The following is a 27,563-nucleotide window of genomic DNA, read 5'->3' as shown; positions in this document are numbered from 1 at the left end:
AAAACTCTGCCAGGAAGCGGAGCCCCGGAGCCCCTCCTGCTATCCAGGCGGACACAGCGAGGTGCCCGCGCGCACGCCTGGGCACGCGTCGGCACCGGCGGGACGAGCGCACCGAGCTGCCCGGGCCTGGGCGCAGCCACCGCGCTGGATCCTCCCGCTGGGAGCGCAGCGACGCCGAAACTTCGGAGCCCAGAACTTTCCGCAGCACCGGGGCGGGGGGGGGGGGGGGGGGGGGAGAACACCTGGGGCGCCCTCCACGGTGGCTCAGATCCTTCACCTGCGCGCGGGCCTAGGAGCCCGAGTGCCCCGTTCGGCCCCCTGCCGTCCTGGGAGGGCCGGGGTGGGGCGGCCGCTCTCGCAGCCCGGTCCTCCCCCGGAGACGCGTCTGGCCGGCGCGGGCAAACTTTGCCCGGCGAGTCCTTGAGGTCTATATTTAGTGCGCGCCGCCCCTCCCCCTCGGGGCTGCAGGACGGGAGGGGGAGGGGACGGGAGGGGAGGGGCGCCCCGCCCCCGCCGGGCGCGCGCGCGCGTGTGCGCGTCCTGGGGTTGGGGCTCGTGCGGGTTGCGCGCCTGCTGCCCCGGGGCCCGGTTGTCCCCCTGCGCCCCTCGCCCTGCCGGGCGTCGCGGGCCGACATGGGCCAGGAAGACGAGCTACTGAAGATCGCCAAAAAGCTGGAGAAGATGGTGGCGAGGAAGAACACGGTGAGGCTGCGGGGTCCGGGCCGCAGCCCGCCCCCCCCCTCCCCTGTCCCGGGAGGCCCAGCGCAGGGGGCTCCCCCCAGGGCGGCGGCCCCCGGGGGACGCTTGCTGGGCACCTGGAGGGGGGCGTGTGCGTGGCCCCGGGCGCGCGGGCTCGCGCAGGCCCCGGAGGCGCCGAGTGTGACCCCTGCCTTCCGGGAGGGGGGTTCGAGCTTCGCTCCTGGGCCGCCTGGACGGGGCGGGGAGGGGTGCGGGGGAGAGACTTGAACTCGGGGAAGGACTTTGAGAGCCTCGGGACTCTCCCCGCGTGCGCCTAGCCCGAGGATGCAGGGAACTAACAGGCAAATTCTGGGTGTCCCGAGGAGCAGAGGATTTGGGGCTGGGGAGGGGTGCCAGGCCCTGCAGGAGCCGGCGAAGGGGCGCGGGACTCCGCGGCTCGGGTGCCAGGAGCGGTTATGTTTTGCAACTTTCTCCTGGGCGGCGGGGTGGGGCCGGGCGGGGCGGAGGGGAACAGGTGCGGGGCAGGGAAAGTGGTCGGAGAGGTCAGGGCTGCGGGTGAGGTGCGCCCTGGGGAGATGGGGGCCCACGGGGACCGACAGGGGCCGGGCGCCCTGCCTGGGGGTCCCTGGGCTGGCAGGCCCACCCAACGGAAAGTTAATGTTTGATCTTCCTGTGATCTTTGCCTCAGGCTGGTGTCCTGGCCTGAGCAAAGCTGGGCCATGGGTCCTGGAAGGCATGAGCTCTCTCTGAGAAAGAAGAGGACCCTGGTGGGGAACGTGTCCCCCACATTCTGCCCTGAGCCAGAGCAGATCCATAGCTAGATGCTGCTTCAGGACCTGCATTTCTGGTGCATTCTGCAGCCCCAAGAACTTGGCAAAGTTTGAGACGCTAAGGGAGTGAGCAAGACCAGAGGTGGGGGCGCTGGATAGTTTACTAGCAGTGCTGAATCCAGGCAGTAATGAGATGGTCTCCGTTCAAATGTGAGAGCTGTTTATCTATCTGGAGGAGTGAGATTCCCTGCCTGGAGGTGGGGGTTTCTTTGCTGGCAGTGGGAAGGGGTGAGGGATGAAGGCGGTGAGCCAGTCAGGTCTGCAAAGCTCTTAGCAGGACCTGGGCAGGTGCCTGGTAAAGCCTAGTGATGAAACCCGGGAAGGTAGCAGGAAGCCTGCAGTGTGCTAGGGCTTCTTCCTTGGGTTCTCAGCTTCCCCCACTGTGTTCCAGGCTTTTCCAAAGTCTTGCAGTGAAGTGGACCCTGAAGTCAGGAGAGGGAAGGGAGGCCTTTCTAGGCTTGGTGGGGCAAAGACCAGTCAGGTGTCCTGAGTTTAATTCTATTTCAGGTAGATAGGTTGTCCCAGCCCCTTGCTGACTCCTGGGTTGGACCAGGAGTGAAATTCAGGGCCTCCAAATGAAAGGGATTGGAAATGAAAAGCTCAGCAGGCCTGGGAAAGACCATGGGGGTTGGGGTAGGAGGAAGAGAGCAGCCCTGGCCTCTGCTCACTGCTTCCGGTCTTTGGATTTCCTTCCCTCTTCTATGAAATGGGAAGAAGTGGCCGTAGCTCTTGGGGATGGGACGGATTGAAGTGCCCACAGCCATCTGCTGGAAAGCTGCAAGCCTGGCCGAAGGGCCCAGCAGCGCAGGGCCAGGGCACAGCCACGTCTGCGCTTGGACTCTGGCAGGCTTTAGGTGGGCACGGAACTCTGGGCTTCTGGCCCAGAAAGGTGGGGCCTGCTGGGGGAGTGAAAGTGGGTGCGCCCAGTAGTGGTTTGGCTGAGGAGTACACACTTCCTGTAACAAGTCAGATCTCCACGTTGCAGCCCAGGCAGAGTGCTTATTGGTAATTCTGAAGTACCAGTGCCTTAGACTATGTCAGAAGCTGACGGTGTAAACCAGATAAACAGCTTGCAACCGTCAACCAAGCATTCAGTCACATCTATGCGTCCACATAATCCACAGACATAGCTACACACAGGTAACTGCACACGGCTGCCACACAAGCAACTTCTAACTGCACGGGAGACACAGCTACAGGCACAATAGACATAATCTATGTAACACCACTGATGATCAGAGTTACGGAAAGGCACCGACACCCACACCCATGCATACGTAACACAGCTACACTAAGATATTCACAACAGTCATACTGAGACATTCATATATCACCCCATGAAGACAGATAGACACCGTTGGGCCTCAGTCCACTTAGGCACAGCTCCACACGTGGACCAGAGTTTCCCCCAGAGACACACAGCTAGAAATCCTGACACACAGCTTTTGAACCCAGCCACAAACCAGGCTCATGGTTGTTATTCTGAAGTACGTATCATCTGGTTATAGAGACCACACACTTCAATAGTGACCTGGAACTGGATTAAGACAGATGGTTGAGGGCTGGGAAGGTGGCTCAGTGGTAGAGCGCTTGCCTTGCATGCAAGAGGCCCTGGGTTCCATTCCTCAGCACCACATAAGAAAAAAGCCGGAAGTGGCGCTGTGGCTCAAGTGGTAGAGGGCTCGCCTTGAGCTGAAGAGCTGAGGGACAGCGTCCAAGCCCAGAGTGCAGGCCCCACAACCGGACCCCCCCAAAAAAACAAAAACAAAGACTGATGGTTGAAGTTTCTGGAATTGTGTAAGCTGTCTGTCAAAGCGATTATGATAAGTATGCAATGAGAAATGGCTCCTTCAGTTTGCTGACAGCGTGTTGGTAGCTTGTAGATGGCTATGGGAAGAGAATTTACACCAGAAAAAGTGGCAAACACTTGCTGGGTATCAGTGAAGCTTGAACTCAATCCCAGGGCACTATCCCTTAGCTTTTTTTTAAATTTTTTTCTTTGATTGTAGGGCTTGAATTCAGGGCCTGGGCACTGTCCCTGAGTTCTTTCACTCAAGGTGTAGTGCTCTACCACTTGGAGCCACAGCTCCACTTCTGGTTTTCTGGTTGTTAACTGGAGATAAGAGTGTCACAGACTTTCCTGCCCAGGCTAACTTGGGACTGAGATCTTTAGATCTCAGCCTCCTGAGTTGCTAGAATTATAGGAATGAGCTTCCAGCACCCAGCTTTTTTCACTCAAGGCTGACACTCTCATTACTTGAACCACACTTCCACTATTATCTTTTTGGTGGTTAATTGGAAATCAGAGTCACGTGGATTTTCCACCTGGGCTGGCTTTGAATCGTGATCCTCCTGAGTAGCTAGAATTACAGGCATGAGCCACTGGCACCCAGCCATAGTGAACCTTTAGTTAATGCTACATTTGTTGCATAACCACAATATCAAAGGAATACATGTATGCAGACCACACCTCTGAAAACACTGCCATAGGCTTTGGATGGGGGAGGCAGCGTGGTGGCTAAGGACTAGCAGAGGACAGCACACAGATGTTCCAGGTCCTAACTGGGTGGGTTTTGGAGCCAGGCACATAATAGACAGGACCTAATCGGCTGAGGCTCCCCAGGAAACCGATCCCAGGACAGGAGACAGAGGCTGGCAGAGACAAGACCCAGGTGTGTTCCAAGGCCTCACAACTGGATTTGCAAACCTGCCCGCCTTCTGCTTCCTGCCTCATTCATTCACGAATTCACTCAGGGATCACCAGGCCCCGTGCAAGGCCCTATGGCCTCAGAGATGCAAACATTTCATTTATCTTTGCCTAAGAGAAATCAAAAGAGTATTTGTACATACAGACTTCAAGGTGAGGATTGGGTCCTCAGTACTCAGCTCAGGCAGGAGGGTTATGAATTTAAAGCCTATCTCGACAAAGCAAAACAAATTGTTATTATTATTATCCTTATCATTATTATTATTTTATCGTGAGGCTTGAACTCTGGGCCTGGGTGCTGTCCCTCAGCTCTTCAGCTCAAGGTGAGTGCTCTACTGCTTGAGCCACAGTGCCACTTCAAGTTTTCTAGTGGTTTTATTGGAGATAAGAGTCTCACGGACTTTCCTGTCCAGGCTGCTTTGAACCGAGATCCTCAGATCTCAGCCTCCTGAGTAGCTAGGATTACAGGTGTGAGCCACCGGTGCCTGCGTATTCTTTTTTTTTTTTTAATTTCTTTATTGAGATTAAGTGATTGCATAAATTTCACAGTATTGTGGGATAGTGATAGTTAAAGTTACAAACACATTTTAAACCTTCACAAGGTGAATTGTTAGTATCATAGTCTATAAAGCTTATGAACTCTGTGAACGTTGACAATATAACTATTTCTTCCAGATTGGATGATATGTACATTTCTTCCCTTTTGCTTAGTGTCAGCTGTAAAACGAATTCTTAAATACCAGATCACCTATAGTGACAGAGGAGTAGTGGTTGCCTGGGGTTGGGAGTGTCCAGAGAGATGGAAACTGCTAGGGATGGTGACTGTAATCTCTTGACTATGGTGATGGTTTTGTGGATTTACCCATATATCAAAACATTAATGTTTTTTGCCAGTCCTAGGGCTTGAACTCAGGGCCTGGGCACTGTCCCTGAGCTGCTTTTTTTGCTCAAGGCTAGCATTCTACCACTTGAGTCATAGCACCATTTCCAGCTTTTTCTGTGTATGTGGTACTGAGGAATCGAACTCAGGACTTTATGCATGCTAGGCAAGCACTCAACCACTAAGCCACATTCCCAGCCCTCAACACTCGCTAATCTGTACACTGCAGTGTATTCAGTTGTTTTTTTTTGGTATGTCATACCTCAATAAAGCTGTTACATAAGCCCACAAGAGCTGTGTGCTGTTGTGTATACCTATAGTTCTGGCTGTTAGGGAGGCGAAGGCAGGAGAATCATTTGAGCCTAGGAGTTGGAGGCTAGGGCAACATATGAAATCCCCCATCTTAAACCCAAAATCAAGCCCTCAGTCATCACCTTTGCAAGCTCACAGTCGGGGAGGGAGGGAGGGAGGGTGTGTGTGTGTGTGTGTGTGTGTGTGTGTGTGTGTGTGTGTGTGTGTGTGTGTGTGTGTGTGTGTGTGTGTGTGTGTGTGTGTGTGTGTGTGTGTGTGTGTGTGTGTGTGTGTGTGTGTGTGTGTGTGTGTGTGTAGAAGCATACAGATCCACAAGCAACAGCAGTAAGCCAGAAAGCAACTCAGTTTAGAGGCAGATGTTGGGGTTGGAGGTGTGGCTCAGTTGGCAGAGTGCTGGCCAATGAGTCAGCTTCACTCATCAGGTACCACGTTTGAGTCCCAGTCTTGGATCTAAAAGAAAAGAAAGAAAAAGGCAGCTAGTGGGGGACAGGCAGGACCGTGCCCGCATAGAAGGCACAGCAGAAGCAAAGGCTGGAGGGGAGGCGGGGAGTCGGGGCTGCCGCCGGGCTCAGCTGCCTGGGGAGAGCTGAACTCAGCCAGCATGTCTGGGACAGAACCTTTCACTTCTCCGTTCTTTCTGCCCGTGATTTTCCTTTGCCGTGTGTCTGTCTCTATTGCCCACGTTGAGACAGTAGTCAGGGGCCTGGCCGCAACCTGGGCCCCAGTGCTCACCTTGTGGCCTCCCACAGGAAGCTGCCCTGGACCTTCTGAAGAAGCTGAACAGCTGTCAGATGTCCATCCAGCTGTTGCAGGTGTGGGGCCCCTGAAGGAAGTGACTGGGAGGGAAGGAGGTGGGGGGACTCACAAGCATGGGGTGTGGGGGGATTCCGGGGAGTCCTGTGAGAGGCGTCTTGAGGTGCAGACCCGGGAGTGCTACAGGAGCCATGGAGGCATCTCCATCCACAGCCACCCAATTCCCAAAGGCTCAGGCCTGCGGGATCCCAGAGACCAAGGACCTAGCATGAGAATCCTCCCTGCACTATCCCTCGTAGCCCCAAACTTTATAGAAGCTCCTGAGTCACAAATTGTATCCTACGAGGTGTGCCGGAGGGCGGGGGGGGGGGGGCATCTATGTTGAGACTTGAGCTCAAAAGCACTAGGCACTGGGAATGGAAGCGTTCCTAACTGGTCCTAACCACCCTCTTGCTCCCCAACCCCAGCCTCCCGCCAAAACCACAGTTGCCGACCTGCATCCATCTGCGCCTGGGGCGCCCAGCTTCACGCAGGTGGCAGATCAGGGCCTGGTTATAGACAGGAGTCATCCCCGTGGCGGAGGGTCAGCTGAGGGGCTCCAGAGGGGTCTAGGTTGGGGGAAGGTCATGGTTGAGCTGGGACAGGTCCTATGTGGCTGTTCCTAAACCTGCCCTTTCCTCTGTCCGCAGACCACCAGAATCGGAGTGGCCGTTAATGGGGTTCGCAAGCACTGCTCAGATAAGGAGGTGGTGTCCTTGGCCAGAGTCCTCATCAAAAACTGGAAGCGGCTTCTGGGTGAGGGAGAGAAAGGCTGATGGGAGCCAGGCTTTTCTCCTAGCACAGTGGGGTGGGGGGTGGGGTGGAGGCAGGGCCTGGTTTCTAGCAGGTGCACTGTGCGTTTGTGCAGGATGGCATAGTTGAAGGCACATGGCCTTGGGGTCACGCGTTAGTAGGAAGCTCCAGTGTTGTGGACTCAAGTGGGAATTTTGGATCCCTGTGAGCTTCTGTGCACGGGTGTGTGCGCATGTGTTTGTGTTAAGTCTATGAAGTATACATGTGTGTATAAGTGTGTATAAATGCATTCTCATAACTTTTGGTGTGCTTATCTCCCTATGTGGGAATGTGTCTGTGCATGTGTGTATGCTCTTCGTGTGTGTGTGTGTCTGTGCGTGTGTCCGTCTGTCCGTCCGTCCGTCCATCCATCCATCTGTCCCAGGCCCTGCCCTTTGTGCCCCCTCCCCAAAGTCATACAAGCATCCGCTGGGAAGGACAGGGGAGGGATGATGGTGCCTTTTATTCTCAGACTCTCCTGGAGCTCCCAAGGGAGAAAAAGGAGAAGAAAGAGAAAAAGCAAAGAAGAAAGAGAAAGGGTTTGAATGCTCTGATTGGAAGCCAGAAACAGGCCTTTCTCCACCAAAGAAGAAACAAAGGGAAGAGCCCCAAGGCAGGTATGTTTCCTGGGTAGAGAAAAGGGGAAACCACCTCTTCCACAGTAGCTCTGTTCCTTGGAGCCTCATAACCCAGCAGGTGGGTGGCACTGGCTTTGCAGTTCCTTCTGAGCGTCCTTGGCTCCACCAGACAGACTGACAAGATGCATGGGCAGAGCTTGTCCCTTGTCACAGTGCCCTAAACAGTCCAGTATAAAAAAGCCACATATAGTGGGCACCAGAGACCCACACCCAGGAGTTTAATCTCTGAGGATTGAAGTTTAAAGCTAACCTGCAAAAAAATATTAATGATAATGCCCATGAGATGCTTATTCTCAATTAACCACCAAAAGGCTGGAAGTGGTGCCATGGCGCAAGTGGTAGAGCCAATAGCCTTGAACACAGAGAGGCTTAGGAACAGTGCTCAAATCCTGAGTCCAAACCCCAAGACTGACCCAAAGAAGCCACACGTGCCACTAGCATGTGTGCCAACAGGGTGCCCCCACCCAGCCACTGCTCATCCTTGGGAGACCCACAGTGGACCACAGAGTCCTTCACGGCTGTTCATTGGTCCATCAAGGCCAGGGACATGACCACAAAGGGAAGGGAATCCCTGTTTTAGAAGCTCTAGTCCCACAAGTTTTGACAGCCCCGTAGGACAGTCCTCACTGATGAACACAGTCCACACGAGAAGCCATGTTGCCTGTTGGCCCACTCCATCTTGGTCAGATCTGCAGGGACGGAGGAGCAGGAACTTACTTGTCCATTGAGAAGGAAGAGTGTTTGGTGAAGTTTTTATGCGGCATTCCCACTAACCTTGAGGAAGCTGAAGGGCAGGGCAACATTCCCCGTTCCCATGGCTACTGTGTGATGGAATGGGGCTCACATCACTGCCAGGCCTCTGCCCCTGTGCAGAGAGCAGTGGAACACTTTTGATTCAATGCCACACCCAGCCCATTCCCCCTTGCCAGCCCTAGCCAGGGTATTCTCAACATTGAGTGTCTTGGGTAGGATTTGAATGACATGCCCATCAGATTATATTGAAGCCTTCATGGATGTATAAGTAAGCCTTCTGGAGACTGAGGCAGGGGGATCATTTGAGACCAGGAATCAGAGGCTGTCTTGGGCACATAGTAAGGCCCTGCCTCAAAAATTAAAAAGCTAACCGGGCACCGGTGGCTCAAGCCTGTAATCCTAGCTACTCAGGAGGCTGAGATCTGAGGATCATGATTCAAAGCTAGCCTAGACAAGAAAGTCCATGAGACTCTATTTTTTGTTGTTGTTGTTGGTTGTGGGGCTTGAATTTTGGTCTTGGGCGCTGTCCTTCAGCTCTTCAGCTCAAGGTGAGCACTCTACCACTTGAGCCACAGCGCCACTTCTGGTTTTCTGGTGGTTACTTCGAGATAAGAGTCTCATGGGCTTTCCTGCCCAGGCTGGCTTTGAACTGCGATCCTTAGATCTCAGCCTCTGAGTAGCTAGGATTAGAGGTGTGAGCCACTGATGCCTGGCTGACATCTAAATTTGTCCCTGCTTTTACACTCACCATATAAACTCCAAAGCCCATGTGTCTCCTTTCCTTCTCTTGAGGGGCCTCCGAGGGGAGGCTGGAGCCCATCTGTCAGCTTCTCCAGCTCCAGCTGGGTATAGACAATCCCTGAAATCCACTCTCCAAGGCCCACCTGACAGTCAGGAGCAGAGGGGCCTGCTGAGAATGATTTGTAATAGATTAGTCATTACGTACTTCCACATGTAATGTGTCTGCAGCTCTGAGCCTCCTCTGGTGTTGCTTCCTTGCATGTGGAGTGAGCGAGGAGGGCCATCCACACCACCTGGACTTCAGTCTCCCAGGCAGCTCAGCAAGTGCCTCTTGCCTCATTCCTCACCTAGAGGGCAGGCCTTGACCCAGGGCGCTTGGTTGCGGGTGGGGGGTAAGGGTGGAGGTGTAAGTCCTGCTTCTGGTTTACAAGACAGCCTCATCTCCAGCTTCTCCTCTTTCAGGAGAGACTCTGTGGAATCCAAGTCTTCAGCCACCTCTTCTCCCAAGAGGCCGTCTGTGGAAAGGTAAAGGAAGCCAGGACTTCCCATCAGGGAGGCCCTATGAGTAGGCATGTGTCTGCTTAATGGAGGAAGGTGGGGAGAGAGCAGGGGAAAGGAGGAAAGCTGTGCAGGTCTTGCCTCCGAATGCTAGGACCCACAGCTGTGGCTTCCCCCCTGGGGGCGGGTGGCTGGGTAATTGTCTCAAGGTCAAGTTGAACTCAATAAGGGCAGCAGGCTAGAAATCCTGTACTTGGAGAGGCTTCTTTGGCTTGGGTCAAACTGGCTAAGATGTCCACCCAAAGCTCTCGTAACTCAACAAGTCACACATATAGCAGATATTTATTGAGAACCTACTAGGTGTTGGGACCTGTTTTTGGTGCTAGGGTCCAAAAAATACAGTAGAAACAGACACTGGTGTTTCACGCCTGTAATCCTAGCTACTCAGGAGGCTGAGCTCAGAGGAGCTCAGTTCAAAGCCAGCCTGGGCAGTTAAATCCATGAAACTTCATCTTCAAATAAACAGCAAAGAGCTGGGTTGACTGAGCGGGTGCCAGTGACCCACGCCTGTAATCTTAGCTACTCAAAAGAGTGAGATCTAAGGATCGTGGTTCAAAATCAGCCCAGGCAGGAAAATCTATGACACTGATCTCGAATTAACCACCAGAAAACTGGAAGTGGTGCTGTGACTCAAGTGGTAAAGCACTAGCCTTGAGCACAAAAGCGTAGGGGGACAGCTCCCAAACCTCAAGTTTAAGCCCCAGGATTGGCAAAATAAAAAAAGCTAGATTGGAGATGTGGTTCAAGTGGTAGAGTGCCAGCTAAACAACTGTGAGGCCCTGATTTCAAACCCCAGTTCTGACAAGACAATAAAGAGGGGCTGGGAAGGTGGCTCAGTGGTAGAGCGCATGCATGCATGCATGAGGCCCTGGGTTCCATTCCTCAGCACCACATAAGCAAAAAACAAAAAACAAAACCAGAAATGGTGCTGTGGCTCAAGTGGTAGAGCACTGGCCTTGAGCTGAAGAGCTGAGGGACAGCGCCCAGGCCCCCCCATGACCCCCCCCCCAAAAAAAAGAGTTCAAGTTTGGACATGTGGATGTGAAATATGTGGTAAGTCATTCAGTTGGAAAAACTGAAACTTGCAGGCTGTGGGGAGAGACTGGATGGAGGAGTGAGTGTGAATTAAGTTCTAGGCGGCAGTCAGGAGTAAGGTCAGAAAAAAGCTTAAAGATGGATCAGGGCAAAAGGCAGGGGTCCAAGGGGCATATTGAATTTCTGGGGTGACCTACTGGGACACAAAGGTCCCGGCTTTTAGGAGAGAATGTGTAAGAAATGCAGTTAACTTAAGCCTGAAGTACCAGGAAGATTGCCTTGAACTGAGCAGGAAGGTGTGCCATTAGATGGTTCAAGGCCTTAGGAGAGTAGTCGGGGACTTTGATTAGCTGCACCATGGCAGGGAGTGCTGGCTGGGAGTGAGGCTGGCCGGCGTGTTCCTTAGAAAGGGCTTCCTGCCTAGGAAGGAGAGACTCACAGTCAGTCAGCAGTGTCTGCAGAGGGTAAGGCCGGGCTGGAGCCTTGCCTGGGCTCTTTCTAGCCCATGAGTTCTCTTTGGGGCTCATTGAGAAATAGTGGAGACATTTTTGGTTGTCACTATGAGTTGAGCAGGGCTGAGAGGCACAGGCTGGGAGTCACTACTGGTGTGTGGTAGGCAGAGAGATGCTGTCCTGGAATGTGACAGAAATCCCTATGAAATGCCATTGTCCTGCCCACCATGAAGCACTGATCACCAATCCGGTTGTGGGTTGCCATAAACACTTACCATTGCCATAAAGACTGTATCTCCAAAGCCAGATGCTGGTAGTTCACCCCTGTAATCCTAACTAATGAGAAGGCTGAGATCTCAGGATCATGGTTCAAAACCAGCCTGGGCAGGAAAATTTGTGAGACTCTTATCTCCAATAGACTAAATTTTTTAAAAAAATTTAAAAAGCTGGGGCTGGGAAGGTGGCTCAGTGGTAGAGCGCTTGCCTTGCATGCCTGAGAACCTGGGTTCGATTCCTCAGCACCACATAATCAGAAAAAAGCCGGAAGTGGCGCTGAGGCTCAAGTGGTAGAGTGCTAGCCTTGAGCTGAAGAGCTGAGGGACAGCACCCAGGCCCAGAGTTCAGGCCTCACGACTGGACCCAAAAACAAACAAACAAAAAAAAAAATTTAAAAGCTGAAAGTGGCTCAAGTGGAAGAGTGCTAGCCTTGAACAAAAGAAGCTCAGAGACAACACCTAAGCCTTGGATTCAAGTCCCAGGATTGGTGCATGCCACACGTATACACAGACACACACACACACACCCTTTCCAGACTCCTTGAACACACAGACTCTCCCTCTCCCTCCCCCTCTCCCCCTCTCCCCCTCTCCGCCTCTCCCCTTTGCTCTTCTCCCCTTCTCCCTCTCGCTTCTCTCCCTTTCCCCTTCTCCCCCTCCCCCTCTCCCGCTCCCTCCCTCCCTCTCCAGACTCCTTGAAGCCACCTGGCTTTATGCATTCTGTCCCTGAAGATCAACCCGGCAGAGATACTTTTCCTGTAATGGTTGTGCCGTTTCCTAATAATGCTTTAGTACTAGAGATGGACAGCCAAAAGGGACATGAGCTCATCTTGTAAGAGCACTATAATCTCTCAGAACTGTTTCCTGCACTTGTTGCCTCTCTTCTTTATTTATTCAACAAGTTTATTGCATATGTCCTTGAGAGCTCAACGTCCTCCAAGGGTCAAGGGCATATGCACACTAGATGATTAGTAGAGACCATGGTAAACTAGAAGATGTGCTTTTTGGAAAGAGACAGTCACTGCTCAGCCCCAGCTGATTGTCAACTTGGGGAAATGCAGGCTTGGGGCCTATATCTTCCGGGGTACGTATGTATGTATGTATGTATGTATGTATGTATGTATGTATGTGTGTGTTTGAGTTGGTCTTTCCATGTTGCCAATACTGACCTTGAACTTCTGCACTCAACCAATGCTCCTTAGCCTCCCAAGTAGTTGGGATTATAATACAAATCACCAATCTCCCTTTTTTCCAGGCTGGCTTCAAACCTTGAGCCTCCTCATTTTTACCTCTTGAGTAGCTGTAATTACAGGTGTGAAATTCCCAATTTTAAATATTGGCAACATATTTGAATTTCCTAAGACAAAACGGAATCAAATACACTGGCAGCCACAGCTTTATAGCCTCCAAAGCCCAGACAAAGGTTGAAGCAGCCAGTAATCTCAGGGCCAAACCTTATGCATAAGCACCCACTGAAATGCTTGCTTTCAGAGGGGAGTTGATATCATTCACAGTGGGAAAACCAGAAGAATCCCTTTAAATGACTTGTGCGCTCAAGGGAAAGTTCGTCGAAGACAGAAGTATTTGTGCTGTGAGTGGAAAGAAAACCAGAAGTTTGCCTGGTAGACAGTCTTGGGAGGGTGGCTGGAGAACAAAGGCGTGGTGTTAGCAGGGTGCTCTGGGAACTGTAATTGACCCACCAGGAACCTATGGTGACAGGAAAGGTAGTTGCAAATCAGAATTGACAGGCTTTGGCAGAGCGGTTAGGGTACCCTTGGTAGTGCAATAATTTAAATGTCCTCAAGGTGGCGCCATGGAGCAGCAAGTAAAGCCTAGGACAGAGCTTTCTAGGAGCTGGCACTGGCACTGGTGCTGACAACCTGGGGGTGCGCAAGGGAGCTGTTGATCAATGCAGCCCCTGCCCCAGCCCGTGATTCCTCTGCGACTTGGCACAGTTCCCACTCATTATGCAATATACAATGAGTGTGGCTGCCTGAAGTGGCAGCCAGTCAGCTCTTGGCCAAGCCTAAAGGAGGGGAGACTGGATGTGTTTTGCCAGGGAGATGAGGAGGCAAGGGGAAGGCTCCAAGCAGCCTCCTCATCGTGCTTGGGTAAGATTCTAGAAAATTCTGTTTTAGAGATGTGTTGAGCCGGGCACTGGTGGCTCACGCCAGTAATCCTAGCTACTCAGGAGGCTGAGGTCTGAGGATCACAGTTTAAAGCTAGCCTGGGCAGGAAAGTCTGTGAGACTCTTAGTTCCAACTAATCACCAGAAAGTGGTGCTGTGGCTCAAAGTGGTAGAGTGCTAGCCTTGAGCAGAAGAGCTCAGGGGCAGTACCCAGGCCTCCAGTTCATACCCCATGATGGACCAAAAAAAAAAGTGTTGAACAGAATTGGAAAGGCAGGCGAACTTTTCATCTAGCTGCCATTCGGTAGTTGGATGAATGCCTTAGGCAGTCAGTGTAGCCTTCTGAGACTCAGCCTATTGGTCTATGAAATGGGAATAATTCTGACCCTCACTTCTCAAGGTCACTGTGAGGTTCAAGTGAGGTAATGAACCTCCTCACACTGTTTTTAGCCCATACAAGTGCTCAGTTGATGCCTAATAGAGGAAAATACCTTATGCAGTAACGTCATTGTATAAATTGCCTAATACTTTTTTTTTTTTAATTGAGATTCTCCTAGGTTATTGAGTCATGTCAACAGCCCTATAAGATGGTGCTGTTGATGTGAGAAAAGCAAGACACCTGGAACTTCTCCAAGTTATATAGCTACAAAGTGAGTGTATCTTGTCTTGAGCCTACAAAATCGGTTCTGGAGCTCAGATTCTTAGTAAATACATCACCTCAGTGTCCACGTTCCAAACACGTTGGCTGCCATTGTGGTTGTCTTACCTCCTTCCAAACTCTAGGCTATAGATCCTTGGGTTTTTTCCATGGTCCCTTGGTGTTTGTGATGTGGGCTGGGGCCACAAGGCAGTGAGCTTCCTACTGGCTTAGGAGAGGGGAGATGGAGCCCTCCCTCTCTTTCTCTCTCTCTTATTTGGTGGTCTTAGGGATTCAACTGAAGATCTTGTGCTTGTTAGGCAAATGCTCTATACCGGCATTCTTTTTGCTTTTACTCTGTGTGTGTGTGAGTACGCATGCGTGTGCATGCCCACGCATAACTGCGTGTGCACATGTGCACCATCCCTTAGCTTTGTTACTCAAAGCTTCTGCTCTACCAATTGACCCACCGTCCTGCTTCCACTTCTTTTTGCTAGTTAATTGGAAATAAGAGTTTCACAGGCTTTCCTGCCTGGGCTGACTTTGAACCATGATCCTCAGATCTTAGCCTTCGGAGTAGGATTATAGGCATGAGCCAATGGTGCTCCACTGTTGCTTTTAGCTTTTTCTTTTTTCTAGACAGGGTCTCCCACTTTTGCCCCAGCTGGCCTCAGATTTCAATCCTCCCACCTCTACCTTCTGAGTATCTGGAATTGCAGGTGTGTGTCACCATTCTTGGCCCACCTCAAGCCCTCTTTCAAGCTCAGGGAATGGGCCACTGAACTTCCAAAGAGGACTTACCCCCACCCCTAAGTTAGCTTCCCCTGCCCCCTGTCCTCTCTGGAAGTCCATGTTATCTCCTTATGAGCAACTCCCTCAATCTACCACATCTCCCTTCATTCCTTGGTTCATTCAACAGAGCAGGAAGTGGCATCTAGCGTACTGTTGCAGGTGCAGGAATATAGTGGAGAAGGAGCCACAGAGGCCCAGGCTCTGGAACCTGTACTCTGGAGGTGAAGGCAGACAGTGTTTATGTAAACAAGTTAATTATAGCCTTGGATAACTACTTTGGAGGAAAGAGATCAGGGTAGGGACGGGCAGCCTTGGCTGAGGTGCTCAGGGAGGACCTCCCTAAGGATAAGACATTTGAGCTGAGCTCTGACTGGCAGGAAGGCTGCAGTGAGAGGAGGCGGGACCTGCCAGTGCAGAGTTGGGGAGGTGGAAGGGGTGGGAGCAGTGGGTGGATCCAAAGACCACGCTAAAGAAGCATGTCTATAGGGGGCGCCAGGGAGCCAGGCATGAGATGAAAGAAAGGACTGGCCCAGGCTGGCAGCCCACAGGCAGTAGTTGTACTCTGTGCTGATCACCACTGTTCTCCATGACGGGTCAGTACAGCTGTAGATTTTTCCAAGGTCTTTCTGGCTGCTGTGGGAGGAATAGACTGTATAGGAGACAAGTGGACCAGAAAGCCGGCTTTAGCTGGTCCTGCCGCGCTACCAACGGGGCCAGGATGGGGGTGGAGAACCACTAGTGGCAGCAGCACCGACTGTGTGCACCCCCGACCCTCCCTGAGCCTTTCCTCCTGCTAAAAGCTCACTGCTGGCTGAAATGGGCAGAGTCCTGATGAAGTTAGCCCAGAACAGTAAATTTCAACCTGCATTAAACATGAGCAATGAGCAACAAAGCCCAGCACTGGTGGCTTACACCTGTAATCCTCGCTTACTCAGGAGGCTGAGATCTGAGGTTCAAAGCCAGCATGGGCAGGAAGGTCTGTGAGACTCTTATTTCCAATTAATCACCAAAAACAAAACAACACTCTGGAAGCAGAGCTGTAGCTCGACGTGTTAGTATGTTAGCCTTGAGCAAAAAAGCTCAGGGACAGTGCCCAAGCCCAGAGTTCAAGCCCCTGAACCAGCAAAAAGAAAACAGAACAAACCCACAGAAGCCCAGCACTGGTGGCTTGTGTCTCTAAGCCTAGCTACTCAGGAGGCTGAGATCTGAGAATCACAGTTTGTAACCAACCTGAGAAGTAAAGTCTAATGAGACTTCTATCACTGATTAACCGATAAAAGCCAGAAGTGCAGATATGGGTGGACTGGCAGAGTGCCAGCCTCTGTGAGCTAGAAGCACCTGGTAGGAGGCAGGTATTCCCACTTGGCTGCTTTATTACACCAATGCATGAATGAATGAGTGAGTGAATGAATGCATCATCCATTGCTGAGAGAATGTGAAGAGTCACCTGATCTAGACAGAACAAGTAGAGCACTGTGGGCTCTACTAGGTAGCCTGGCTACCTACAGCTCAGCTGCCTGGGTTTGAGTTCTGCTCCTCCTGGCTCCCAGATGTGTGACCTTGACTGTCTCTAAGGTGCACAATTGGAAGGGAGATGAGAATAGAATCGGCCTCATGGAGTGGTCCGTGAGGATTATTTGAGATGAATGATGGAGCCAGGTGCCTAAAAATAGCTCTTGCATGACAGGCTTGTTATGCGAGTTGAAGGACGGCATCTGGCAAAACATCCAGATAAAAAGTGTTCAATAAACACTTTTGCTTCTTGTCCATATGCCCATCACGACTGTCCTCCGCAGATCCAACAGCAGCACATCGAAAGCAGAGACCCCCAAAACACCCAGCAGCCCTTTGACTCCCACGTTTGCCCCTTCGGTCTGCCTCCTGGCCCCTTGCTATCTCACAGGGGACTCTGTCCGGGATAAGTGTGTGGAGATGTTGGCTGCAGCCCTGAAGGCGGAAGGTGAGAGGTGGGGGCGGGGGAGGTGGCTGTGGGGCTCTGGCCCTGGTACCGTCCAAGCGGGCATCGCTGGCAGGGTCATGCCCGGCTGACGCCTGTGACTTCCCAATCTCTTTCAGATGATTACAAGGACTATGGAGCCAACTGTGACAAGTTGGCATCCGACATCGAAGATCATATCCTCGAGCCGTGCCGTGGCTGTGGGCACCTGGGAGGAGGGTTCTGGGGACCGTCCTGGTTCTGCCTGTGAGCTTTTGAGGCCAGCTGACATTACAGTTAAGCCTGGGGCCGAAGCTCCTCAGTGGATGCTGACAGCAGCCCCACCAGGGAGACTTCTGGACCCGCCTGGTTGCAGGCCAGGCCTCCAAGGCTCAGGGAGATTGTTATGTCACCGGCCAGGGCCCATACAACTATGAGTAATCTAGAGGAGTGCCATCCATGCCCAGTGATGTCACCTCCGGAGCAGAGGATGGAGTGCCTCACGCTCAGCAGGTCCCCTCTTCCTTTGACTGATAGTCCCAGCTCCCCAGTTCAACTCCTAGATCTGTACCAGGCAGGTGCTGTGCTAGGCAGCCAAGGCTTCCTTCCCATCTCTGTTAATGCTCCTAACAGTCTCTCTGAGCCAGGGCCTGTTGTTCCCTTTGTCCAGATGAGGAAAGCTGAGGCTCAGAAACTCTTGGATGGGTATCACTACTGGATTGAAAGCCTTGGGGTTTTGTTTTGTTTTTTGTTTGGTTGGTCATGGGGCTTGAACTCATGGTTTGGCTGCTGTCCCTGAGCTTCTGTGCTCAAGGCTGGTGCTCTACCAGTTGGAACCGCAACTGCACTTCTGGTTTTGGTGTGGTTCTGCCTGGGCTGGGTTTGAATCCTGATCCTCAGATCTCGCCTCCTGAGTAAGCTAGGATTACAAGAGTGAGCCATGGACATGGGCTGAGCCCTGTTTTTTATTCTAATACTGAATTGTATCCCTCCTCTCCCACTTCTATCTGAGAGGGCCTGGTAGAGCCAGGAAAAATGACTACCATGCCGATGGGAACCCCTGATCCAAAAGATTTGGGACTTTGGGGAGGGGAGATGTCTCTGTCCACTTTTCCCCCACTGAAAGATGGATTCATGGACTGTTACTAGAGACAAAGAAATGGGCAGAACTCCCTGGGGAGAGAGGGAGGGAAGGAGAGAGGGAGAGAGAGAGAGAGAAAATGCCAGTCTGAGTGATCCTTTCTGCCCCTGCTGGGCTCTACCCTGGGAGTCTTGCTGGGTTTGCAGGGGAGGTCTAGAAAACCATCTGCAGAGAACTTGCCTGCTTCCATCTCCTTCCTGAAGCCAACCCTAACCACCATCCCCACCCCTCCCACTTTCCGCCAGTTTCCCTCCATCATCATTAAGTGATTAGCCAGGAACCCAGCCCAACAAGGTTTTATTTGTTTGTTTTTCCTTTTGTGCCAGTTCTAGGGCTTGAACTGAGGTTCTGGGTTCTATCCCGTAGCTTTTTGGCTCAAGGCTGGTGCTCTATCATTGGAGCCACAGCTCTATCTACTTTGGGCTTTTTATAGTAGTTAATTGGTGATAAGAGTCACACACCTTCCTGGCTTCAAACTTTGATCCACAGATCTCAGTAGTTAGGATTACAGGAGTGAGCCACCTGCACCCAGTTTACAAGTTTTTTGTTTGACTTGCTTTGTTTTGTCAGTTGTGGGGCTTGAACTCTGGGCCTGGGCACTCTCCCTCAGCTATTGAGCTCAAGGCAAGCGCTCTACCACTTGAGTCACAGCGCCACTTCCGGTTTTCTGATGGTTAATTGGAGATAAGAGTCTTATGGACTTTCCTGCCCAGGCTGGCTTTGAACCAGGATCCTCAGATCTCAGCTTCCTAAGTAGCTAGGATTACAGGCATGAGCCACTGGTGCCCAGCTTAAAACAAGTTTTGATTCACCCAATATTAAATATGTTTCCTGCTAATTCGGGAATGCTGGGCCTTAGGTTTCAGGACTTCATTTTCTCCCAAACAGTCATCCCTCCAAGCAGGTTTCTTCCCCCTCCAAATCATCCTGGTTGGAAGTTCAGGATGGTTTGGTACCTAAATTCCTTCCCTGGCCTGGCTTACTCTACAGGATGTCCAGAAACCACTAAAAAAGAAAGGGAATGTGAGCTACTACAGGCTGCTGAGCTCTTTGATTATAGCCAAGGGAGAGGACCAAAAAAAAAAAAAAAAAATGGGGCTTGATATGTTCTTCTGAAGAGTCTCTCTACCTCCTCCTCCACCTGAGGTCTTGGGAAATGCAGGCATCAGAGGCTGATAAAACTATTGCCAGCTGTGACACCTGTGGCTCAGGCCTGTAATCCTAGCTACTCGGGAGGCTGAGATCTGAGGATTGCAGTTCAAAGCCAGCCCAGCCAGGAAAGTCCTTGAAACTTTATCTCTAGTGAACCACTAGAAAGCTGGAAGTGGTGCTATTGCTCAGATGGTAAATGGTAGAGTGCTAGCCTTGAGCAAAAGAGCTCAGGAACAGTGCCCAGACCCTGAGTTCAAGCCCCCGGACTGGCACCAGCTTGACTGTCCTCGGCAGATCCACATTCTAGAAATCCTGAATGGAAGTATTTCAACCCAGATTTTGGCTCCCAGATGCATTGTAGCATATTCTTTGCTTTTCACACTTTTATTGTACTGTCTGTACATGAAAGCAATAGGAAAAAAAGGGGGGGGCCTCCTTTCCTCCTACCACTTCTCGCCAGTCAGCTGTTTCCAGCTAGCACATCACCCGCCCTGCAGTGTCTTTCTTGCATATGGTTTTTCCCAGCAACAGCTTTGTCTTCCTGCCTCTGCTTGGCTCAGGAGACCAAGAAAAGGAGGCTGTTTTTCCAGAGCCCCTGCAGAGAGGGTGGGAGAGGCCCTGTCTGGGATAGAGGGTTTGGACAGCAATGCACTGTGGTCAGTGGCCAGAGTGAGTCGAGGGGGGAGGGGCTGTTAAGTGGGAGCCTGGCTCCCAGCCCTGTCTTGCTGGGAATTTTCTCCGTGACCTTGAATGTAGGCTTGCCCCCCACCCCCTTTCCAAGCCTCAGCTTCCTCATCTACTCATGGGAGGTGGAGTAACTGACCGGCCATTCCCACAGTGCTTACGTGGGCTGCTGTTGGGTATTATGAAGGAAAGACGTGAGGACATCTGTGATCTCAAGTATGCGGGGGTCGCCCCAGCTCTGTGATTTCTCCAGGCTGTGAAGAATGTGGTTCTTCATCTTTTCCTCTTGACAGCTTCCAGGGACCTTTCCAAATGAATGGTTATCCATTGTCATTTGGTAACATGGAACATTTGGTAGTCCCACACATTGGTGCTTCGTGCAGCTCAGCTAGGTGACTTCCCACCAGCCCTAAGGCTCAGACACCCCATTATCCATTCACCACAGTGCTCGCTACAATCTCATCTCCCCGTACAGGTAGTTTCCTGTGTCTCCTCATTGGCTTACCCCCAAATGCCCAACTGATGCCCCAACTAGTTAGACAGAGACCACAGGAGTGTGGCTGGCCACTATAAAGATCCATGGACAGGCCAGGTGCCAGTGGCTCACGCCTCTAATCCTAGCTACTCAGGAGGCTGAGATCTGAGGATCATGGTTGAAAGCCAACTCAGGGCAGAAAAGTCCCTGTGAGACTCTTATCTCCAATAAACTACTAAAACAAAAAAGCCAGAAGTGGAGGTGTAGCTCAAGTAGTAGAGCACTAGCCATGAGCATTAACAGGCTCAGGGACAGCTCCCAGGCTCTGAGTTCAAGTCCAAGGGCTGGCAAAATAAATAATAAAAGATCCACAGACAGGAGAAGAGGACCCTGGCATCTCTCAGACTCTGTCCCTTCCCGCCTCACTCCCACAAGTGGTGGCTTGGTCCTTGACTCTGTCACATATCTACCAGGAGCTCAAGAGCACCGACATGAAGTACCGGAACAGAGTTCGCAGCCGCATCAGCAATCTCAAGGACCCCAGGAACCCGGGCCTGCGGCGGAATGTGCTCAGCGGGGCCATTTCTGCTGGACTCATCGCCAAGATGACCGCAGAGGTGAGGGGGGGGGGCCAGGTGGGCCTGGCCCTTCCAGCTCTGTCCAGCTGTGAAAGGCAGAGGCTGTGACTCACCCTCCCTATTAGGCTTCTAGGCCACTGGAGTAGGGAACACAGCTAATATGTTCTAAGTGCTGTGCTGAGTACTTCACGTGTGTGGGCCAGTTTTATCTTCACACCAACTGACATAGGCATGCTTATTATCCCCACTTTATAGGTGAGTGAACTAATTGGGTAGAAAGTCTCCAAGCCAGGAAGCCTCAGCCTAGCCCCCAGGCTGCCCTTGCTTGCTTTATCATCTGCCTCTCTCCCTCCTCTCTTGCTCAATCCTGTGTGTCCTGATTCCTGGCTCTGCCCAAGCTAGGATTGAATCCAAGGTAAGGGAGCCAGACAGATTCGCACATACAGATACCACCAGTAGCAAATGCTGGCGCAGAGCCACAGGGGGACTTACAAGAGGGAAGGCTTAGCCTAGCTTGGAGAGGTCAGTAAGAAAGGAAGAGCAACCAGGGGTCAGTGACTCACTAGTTACCCCAGAGGCTGAGATCTGAGAATTGTGGTTCAAAGCCAGCCTATGCAACAAAGTCCATGAGACTCTTTATCTCCAAAACTGTCCCAATAAGCCAGAAATGGAGGTGTAGTTCAAGTGGTAGAACACTAGCCTTGAGCAAAAAAGCTGAGGGCAGTGCCCAAGCCCTCAGTTTAAGCCCCAGGACTGGCAATTTCCCTCCCCCCCCCCCCAAGAAAAAGAAACATTTGCAGAAGAAGAGTGCAGTAGTTACAAGCCTGGCAGTGTCCTGGTGCCAGTGGCTCACGCCTGTAATTCTAACTACTCAAGAGGTCTGAGCTAGGAGGATCACAGTTCAAAGCCAGCCTGATCAGAAAAGTCCCTGTGAGACTCTTATCTCCAATAAACTACTTTTTTTTTGGGGGGGGGTGTCCGTCATGGGGCCTGAACTCTGGGCTTGGGCGCTGTCCCTCAGCTCTTCAGCTCAAGGTGAGTGCTCTACCACTTGAGCTACAGCGCCACTTCCAATTTTCTAGTGGTTTATTGGAGATAAGAGTCTCATGGACTTTCCTGCCTGGGCTGGCTTTGAACTGTGATCCTTAGATCCCAGCCTCCAGAGTAGCTAGGATTACAGGTATGAGCCACCGATGCCCGGGTCCTAAACTTCTTAAAAAGGACAAGTGGCACTGTGGCTCAAGTAGTATAGTGCTAACCTTGAGCACAAAGAGGCTCAGGGACAGCGCCCAGGCTCTGAGTTCAAACCCCAGGACTGGCAAAGAAAAAAAGCCTGACAGTGGGGTCAACTTGCTTGCTAATTCAACTGCTGCCACTTCGCTACTTTTGCTGTTCAAGGCTGGCACTCTTACTATTTGAGTCATACCCTATCTATCTCAAAAAGGCACTTCTAGCATTTTGGTGGTTAACTACAGGTTAGAGTCCGGCTGGCTTTCAACTACTCTAGTAGCTAGGATTACAGGCATGAACCACTGGTGCCTGGCTGCCATGTTCTTCGGAAGCGGGAATGTGAGCATGCAGGGTCAGCATTGGTCTGCTTGTTACCTCTGTGCTCTGGGGCTTAGGGATTCGGGATGGACCGTGGCATTGAACATGTCTAGTCAGTGCCAGATCTTCACTGTTCCATGACCCACAACCCAACCTCCTTCCCCAACACCCACCCTCAATTGACAGAGCATCTAGTCTGAGCAGCTCCTTTCTTGGCCATTCTCTGGGCAGGGTTGAGGGGAGATGACTCAGGTTCTGTACTACAGTAGGAGATAGGAGGCTGGTTTTGCATGATCACAGCGAACTTGAGCTGCGTGGGTGTGGGATTGGAGGGTAGCTTGGCCAGTCTTGGATATTTGAGCCTTCAAGGTGCCCACAAGGCAGCGGGCTTGCAGTGATCAGAGCTGGAGCAGGTGCTGGGTCAAGTCCAGATCAGAAGGGTGAAAGGACATATGGGTCAGGTGTGTAGAGGTCACTGGCTCCCATGGGAGGGTTCAGTTCATGCCAAGGCCCCAGTGTGGGAAGGAATGATGCCAAGCGCTAATCCCAGGGTACATGCTGCTTGTCTGACAATCCCCTGGCTGTACCCAGCTGACTTTGGCCCAGCCAGAGCCTTGTCTAGGTTTGACCTTCCAGAGAGAGTAGTGGGAATTCTGAGTACCACCTTTCCCATCCGGGGCAGGACCAGGTCTCCTTGGGCTAATGTTCCCAGCACGTTCCCTCTTCCTGTGTTTCGGCTCCCCAGCCCTGAGGGGCAGACTCATTTTTCTCTAGGAAATGGCCAGTGATGAGCTGAGGGAGCTGAGGAACGCCATGACCCAGGAGGCCATCCGTGAGCATCAGATGGCCAAGACGGGCGGCACCACCACGGACCTGTTCCAGTGCAGCAAGTGCAAGAAGAAGAATTGCACCTATAATCAAGTAAGGGGGTGCTGGGCTGGGAGACCCACAGAGGCAGACAGCCAAAGAGGGGCTTAGGAGGAGCCCAGGGACTAGGAGAAAAGGAGGAAAATGCGTCAGTCCTACAAAGCAAAGAGCAAGCCTCGGGATACTGCCCCGAAGCCTTGTGGCTTCTAGAAAATATTCTGAGTATAGAAGCCGCCGGCTCTGTGTTCGTGAGGCTGGGCCAGCGTGTGCAGCCGGCTCCGTGACGAGGCTGAGAGCCACGCTCAAGGCTGTCATGCTGTCTTCCCACGCACTGCTGGCTTCAGAGCCACAAAAGTAACTGAGGCCAAGATGGGACAGCTTTTTCCAAGGTGGCAAGGCAGATCCATGGCAGGCGAAGCAAATTGTGGATCTAAACCTTCCTGCTGCAGTCCAGCGGGCTTGGCCACAAAAGCCTCATGGGTTGAGCCCTGAGTTGGGAGGGGAAAGACCTTTGGCCTGGCAGGGGGAGTCCCACAAGGGTGTTGGGCCTCTTCTTGGAGCATTAATATTCTTGGGTTCTAAGTGGTGTCTAGTTATTCTAGAACCCTCTTCATTCTTTTGTTCCTGACCAAACAAGATTTGTCAAGAGCACCTTGTCCTCAGAGTCCTATGGCCATAGTAGAAATGTGCAACCAGCCTTGCTGATCTGGAAGGTTCTCAGGGAGGATCCTGATTCAAGAACTCAGAGCCGGGCACCAGTGGCTCACACCTATCATCATAGCTACTCAGGAGGATGAGCTCTGAGGATCATAGTTCAAAGCCAGCCCAGGCAGAAAAGTCCCTGTGAGACTCTTATCTCCAATTTACCAATCAAAAACTGAAAGTGGCACCATGGCTGAAGTGGTAGAGCGCTAGCCTTAAGCACAAAGAGAATGAAAGACAGTGCCCAGGCCCTGAGTTTAAACCCTATGACTGACAAAAAAGAAAACACAAAACTTAGAGATGTCGCAACTCCCACCTTCCTGAGCACGTTTTCATGTGGTGTGATGAACTTCTGTGTAACGCTGCCCTCCAGATGTAAAAAGCCCATTAGCCACAGTTCTCCTGCCTCCCCCTCCCCCTCCAAACCCCACTGGTGTTCCTTCTCAGAGCCAGTGCTAGCCAGTGACAAGGCTGTGTCACACAGTGTCCTGGCAGACTGCTGGGCATGGACACCAGCCAGGGGGCCCTGCCCACTAAGATCACTCAGAGCTGACTGCCAATATCATTCATAGCTCATTTCATTCAGAGTTGACTGTCAATAGAGCAATGATGTGTTTTCTTGTGATGGCCAACCAGAGTTGACTGTCCAAAACCAGAAGGGCAGCTGTTATACCCAGAACACCAGGACTTGACAATGAGACCCAAGCTTCTGTACCTGAATGAACTGGAGGATGAGAACCTAGGAGCATAACATAAATTATCCCAGTGATCGATGAGTTCCCCTTTTTCTTCTGGGCCTCTGTCCTTCTACCTGTGAAGCAAGGAGGAAGGTGACTTTAGTTTTCTTCAGTTCTGACAGTAAGGCAGTGTCTGGTACCATGTGTTCAGGGATAGATCCTTGGAGGAGGTGAGGCTTAGAACAAAAAGTAATAGAAGAGAGACCAACTGAGAAAAATCCTCAAGAGTGCAAGTGCAAAGGCCAGGTACTGCCTGAGTTACCGGGCGTGACCAACAGTCAGGCAAGCATACATCAGGAAGAACTCAGATGAAGAGAATTACTGAATCAGGATGGGAAGATCGGCGCCACCCTCTGAGATTTGGACTTAACTCCTAATGAAGTGTGGGCCACGGCAGCTCCTGAGCAGGGAGGGCCTCACGAGTGGTTCTTCTCTCTCAGGTGCAGACACGCAGTGCTGACGAGCCCATGACCACCTTTGTCTTATGCAATGAGTGCGGGAATCGCTGGAAGGTCTGTATGTCTGTATCATCCACAGATCCAGCCCTGCCTCCCTAGTATACTCCCAGCCTGCACAGAGTAGGCCTGCAGAGCCAGTGCAGTGGCTGGTGGCTGATGGGAGGCAGGGAGAAAAGGCATGTGTCTGTTCGTGTTGGAGGGGCACCTGCTGGGGTGGGGACTGTGGCCCACAGTGGATCACAGGATGGGCAAGGTGGATAGAATCAGCTTCCGGTGATCCACAGAGGAATCGGGGAGAAAAACCAACCACAGCACTGTGCCTTTGGACCCCACGCCTCTTTTGGAGTGCTTTTGCAGATAGAATTTCCCTGGAACCTGGTCACCTAGCCAGAGTAGGAGACGGGGAAGCTGAGCCCTGGTGGGGGAGAGTGGCCCCAAGCATTCCCAGGGGACCTCTCCTCTTCCGGAAGCTCTGGCACAGACTTCTGTGATGCAACTCCCACAGAGGCAGAGGTTTGGTGTTCAAACATGGGAGCCATGAAGAGGAGCCCCCCAGGGTGCTCCTTCTGAAAGTACTGAGTATTTCATGCCTGCGTCTGGCGCCATCTGACTGGCTCCCATGTAGGTGATATCTGGCGTAGCAGGCAGGCCTCAGGGCTCCACAGAGCTAAGGTCCTGTGTGAAGAGCCCAAGAAGAGCCTGGTACTAGGAATCTGGCCTTTGCTTCAGGTCACTATGTGCCCCTCCCAGCATGGCCCCTCTTTCTTGGGCCGTGTGAGGACCATCTGGAGGTGAGGATCAGTGCATATGTACACTCACTTTGCAAAGAACCAGGACGGTTCCTAATTTATGATAGTATTCTCATCTCAAATGAGGAATTAATTAATTCACACAGTGAATTAACAAACCAAAAACTCAATACCCACCTTGGAGCTCAGAAAAATAATGCCACAATTTCCTGACCAGTTACTTTTCTGACAAAGGGACTCCATAGCCCTTCCTTAAGGCCTCTTTAGAAGCTGAAAGGGACACCACCTCAAGGCGAATGTGAGGTTACATGAGATAAACATTAGTCCTGGGCGCCTGTGGCTCACCCCTGTAACCCTAGCTACTCAGGAGGCTGAGATCTGAGGATCATGGTTCAAAGCCAGCCCAGGCAGGAAAGTCTGTGAGACTCTTTACTCCAATAAAGCACTAGAAAACAGAAAGTGGTGCTATGACTCAGGCAGTAGAGCGCTAGCCTTGAGCTGAAAAGCTGAGGGACAGTGCCCAGACCCAGAGTTCAAGCCCCACGACTAACCAAAAACAAAACAGTACTGCCTAGCACAGTGAGTGCCCAGTGATTGTCCCTGTGAGCCCTGCTCCTCTTCTTTGAGTCCTATTAGTTGGATAGAGGGCGTGTTGGAAGTATGAGCTACATGTTTTCTGACCTGAATTCTGAGTGTGGGTTTTCTTTTTGTGCCAGTACGGGGGCTTAAACTTAGGGCCTGGGTGCTATTCTTTAGTTTTTTTCTTCTAAGGTTAGTGCTCTACCACTTGAACCATAGCTCTACTTCTGGCTTTTCCTTTTCTTTTCCTTTCTTTCGTTCTTTATTTTTTTTCTTTTTCTTTTTTTTTTTTTTTTTATGTTTTTGCTGTTTAGTTGGAGATCAGAGTCTCTCAAACTTTCCTGCTGGGGCTGACTTTAAACCATCATCTTTAGATCACAGCCTCCTGAGTAGCTATGATTACAGGCATGAACCACCTGTGCTTGGCTAACCAAGTGCTTTGTATGATCACAGTGACATGGAGAGCCCAGAGCGCGCCTGAGATTTGCCATTCATTTATTATCTAACACCACCCTCCAGGGGACTGTAATCCCATTTTACAGATGTGATTGGCACAAGGTCAAACATCTAGGCTGAGCTAGGGCTGACTGTTGCCACAAAGCTGGGGAAAAGCTCTCAAACTGTTGTCTTTTCTGCTTTTGTAGTTCTGCTGATAGACCCACCCTTGAGATGGCAGCGAACAAGGCAAAAAGGAATGAGAAGCAGCAAGTGCCAAACCACCTGACCTGGAAAACCCAAAACAAAAATACTGAAGAAAAAATACTGACCTCTGGATGCAGCCGTAGGGAATCAGGGGAAATTCTTTTGCACAATCATTAATAATGGCCTGCTAACAACCATGTGCAGTTAAGAATCAGTGCTGACCCTCTTATAGAAAGTCAGAGTAAACCCCTCTGTACAGTATTTTCACAATAAAAAAAAAAAAAGAAAGTATCA

At 51.5% G+C, this 27,563-nt stretch overlaps 1 protein-coding gene across 2 annotated transcripts; it reads left to right on the top strand.

Annotated features, from left to right (window-relative positions):
• The first annotated feature begins 540 nt into the window (after positions 1–540).
• Positions 541–27,563, top strand: Tcea3 (transcription elongation factor A3). 2 transcript variants are annotated; one of them, XM_042688734.1, is made up of 11 exons: positions 541–702; positions 6,178–6,240; positions 6,871–6,976; positions 7,485–7,629; positions 9,607–9,669; positions 16,818–16,981; positions 17,098–17,154; positions 20,872–21,026; positions 23,310–23,456; positions 25,282–25,353; positions 27,272–27,563. In XM_042688734.1, the coding sequence occupies exons 1-11, from the start codon at positions 634–636 to the stop codon at positions 27,278–27,280; spliced, it is 1,050 nt and encodes a 349-aa protein (XP_042544668.1). In that variant the 5' UTR covers positions 541–633; the 3' UTR covers positions 27,281–27,563. The 2 variants fall into 2 exon arrangements, with proteins under 2 accessions (XP_042544668.1, XP_042544669.1); XM_042688735.1 differs by lacking the exon at positions 6,178–6,240.

The sequence above is a fragment of the Dipodomys spectabilis genome, unplaced genomic scaffold (genome assembly GCF_019054845.1).
Source record: "Dipodomys spectabilis isolate Male_0828 unplaced genomic scaffold, ASM1905484v1 ptg000118l, whole genome shotgun sequence".
NCBI classification, from domain to species: domain Eukaryota; kingdom Metazoa; phylum Chordata; class Mammalia; order Rodentia; family Heteromyidae; genus Dipodomys; species Dipodomys spectabilis.
Note: the sequence above shows the minus strand (reverse complement) of the source record. Positions and strands in the feature narration are given on the sequence as shown.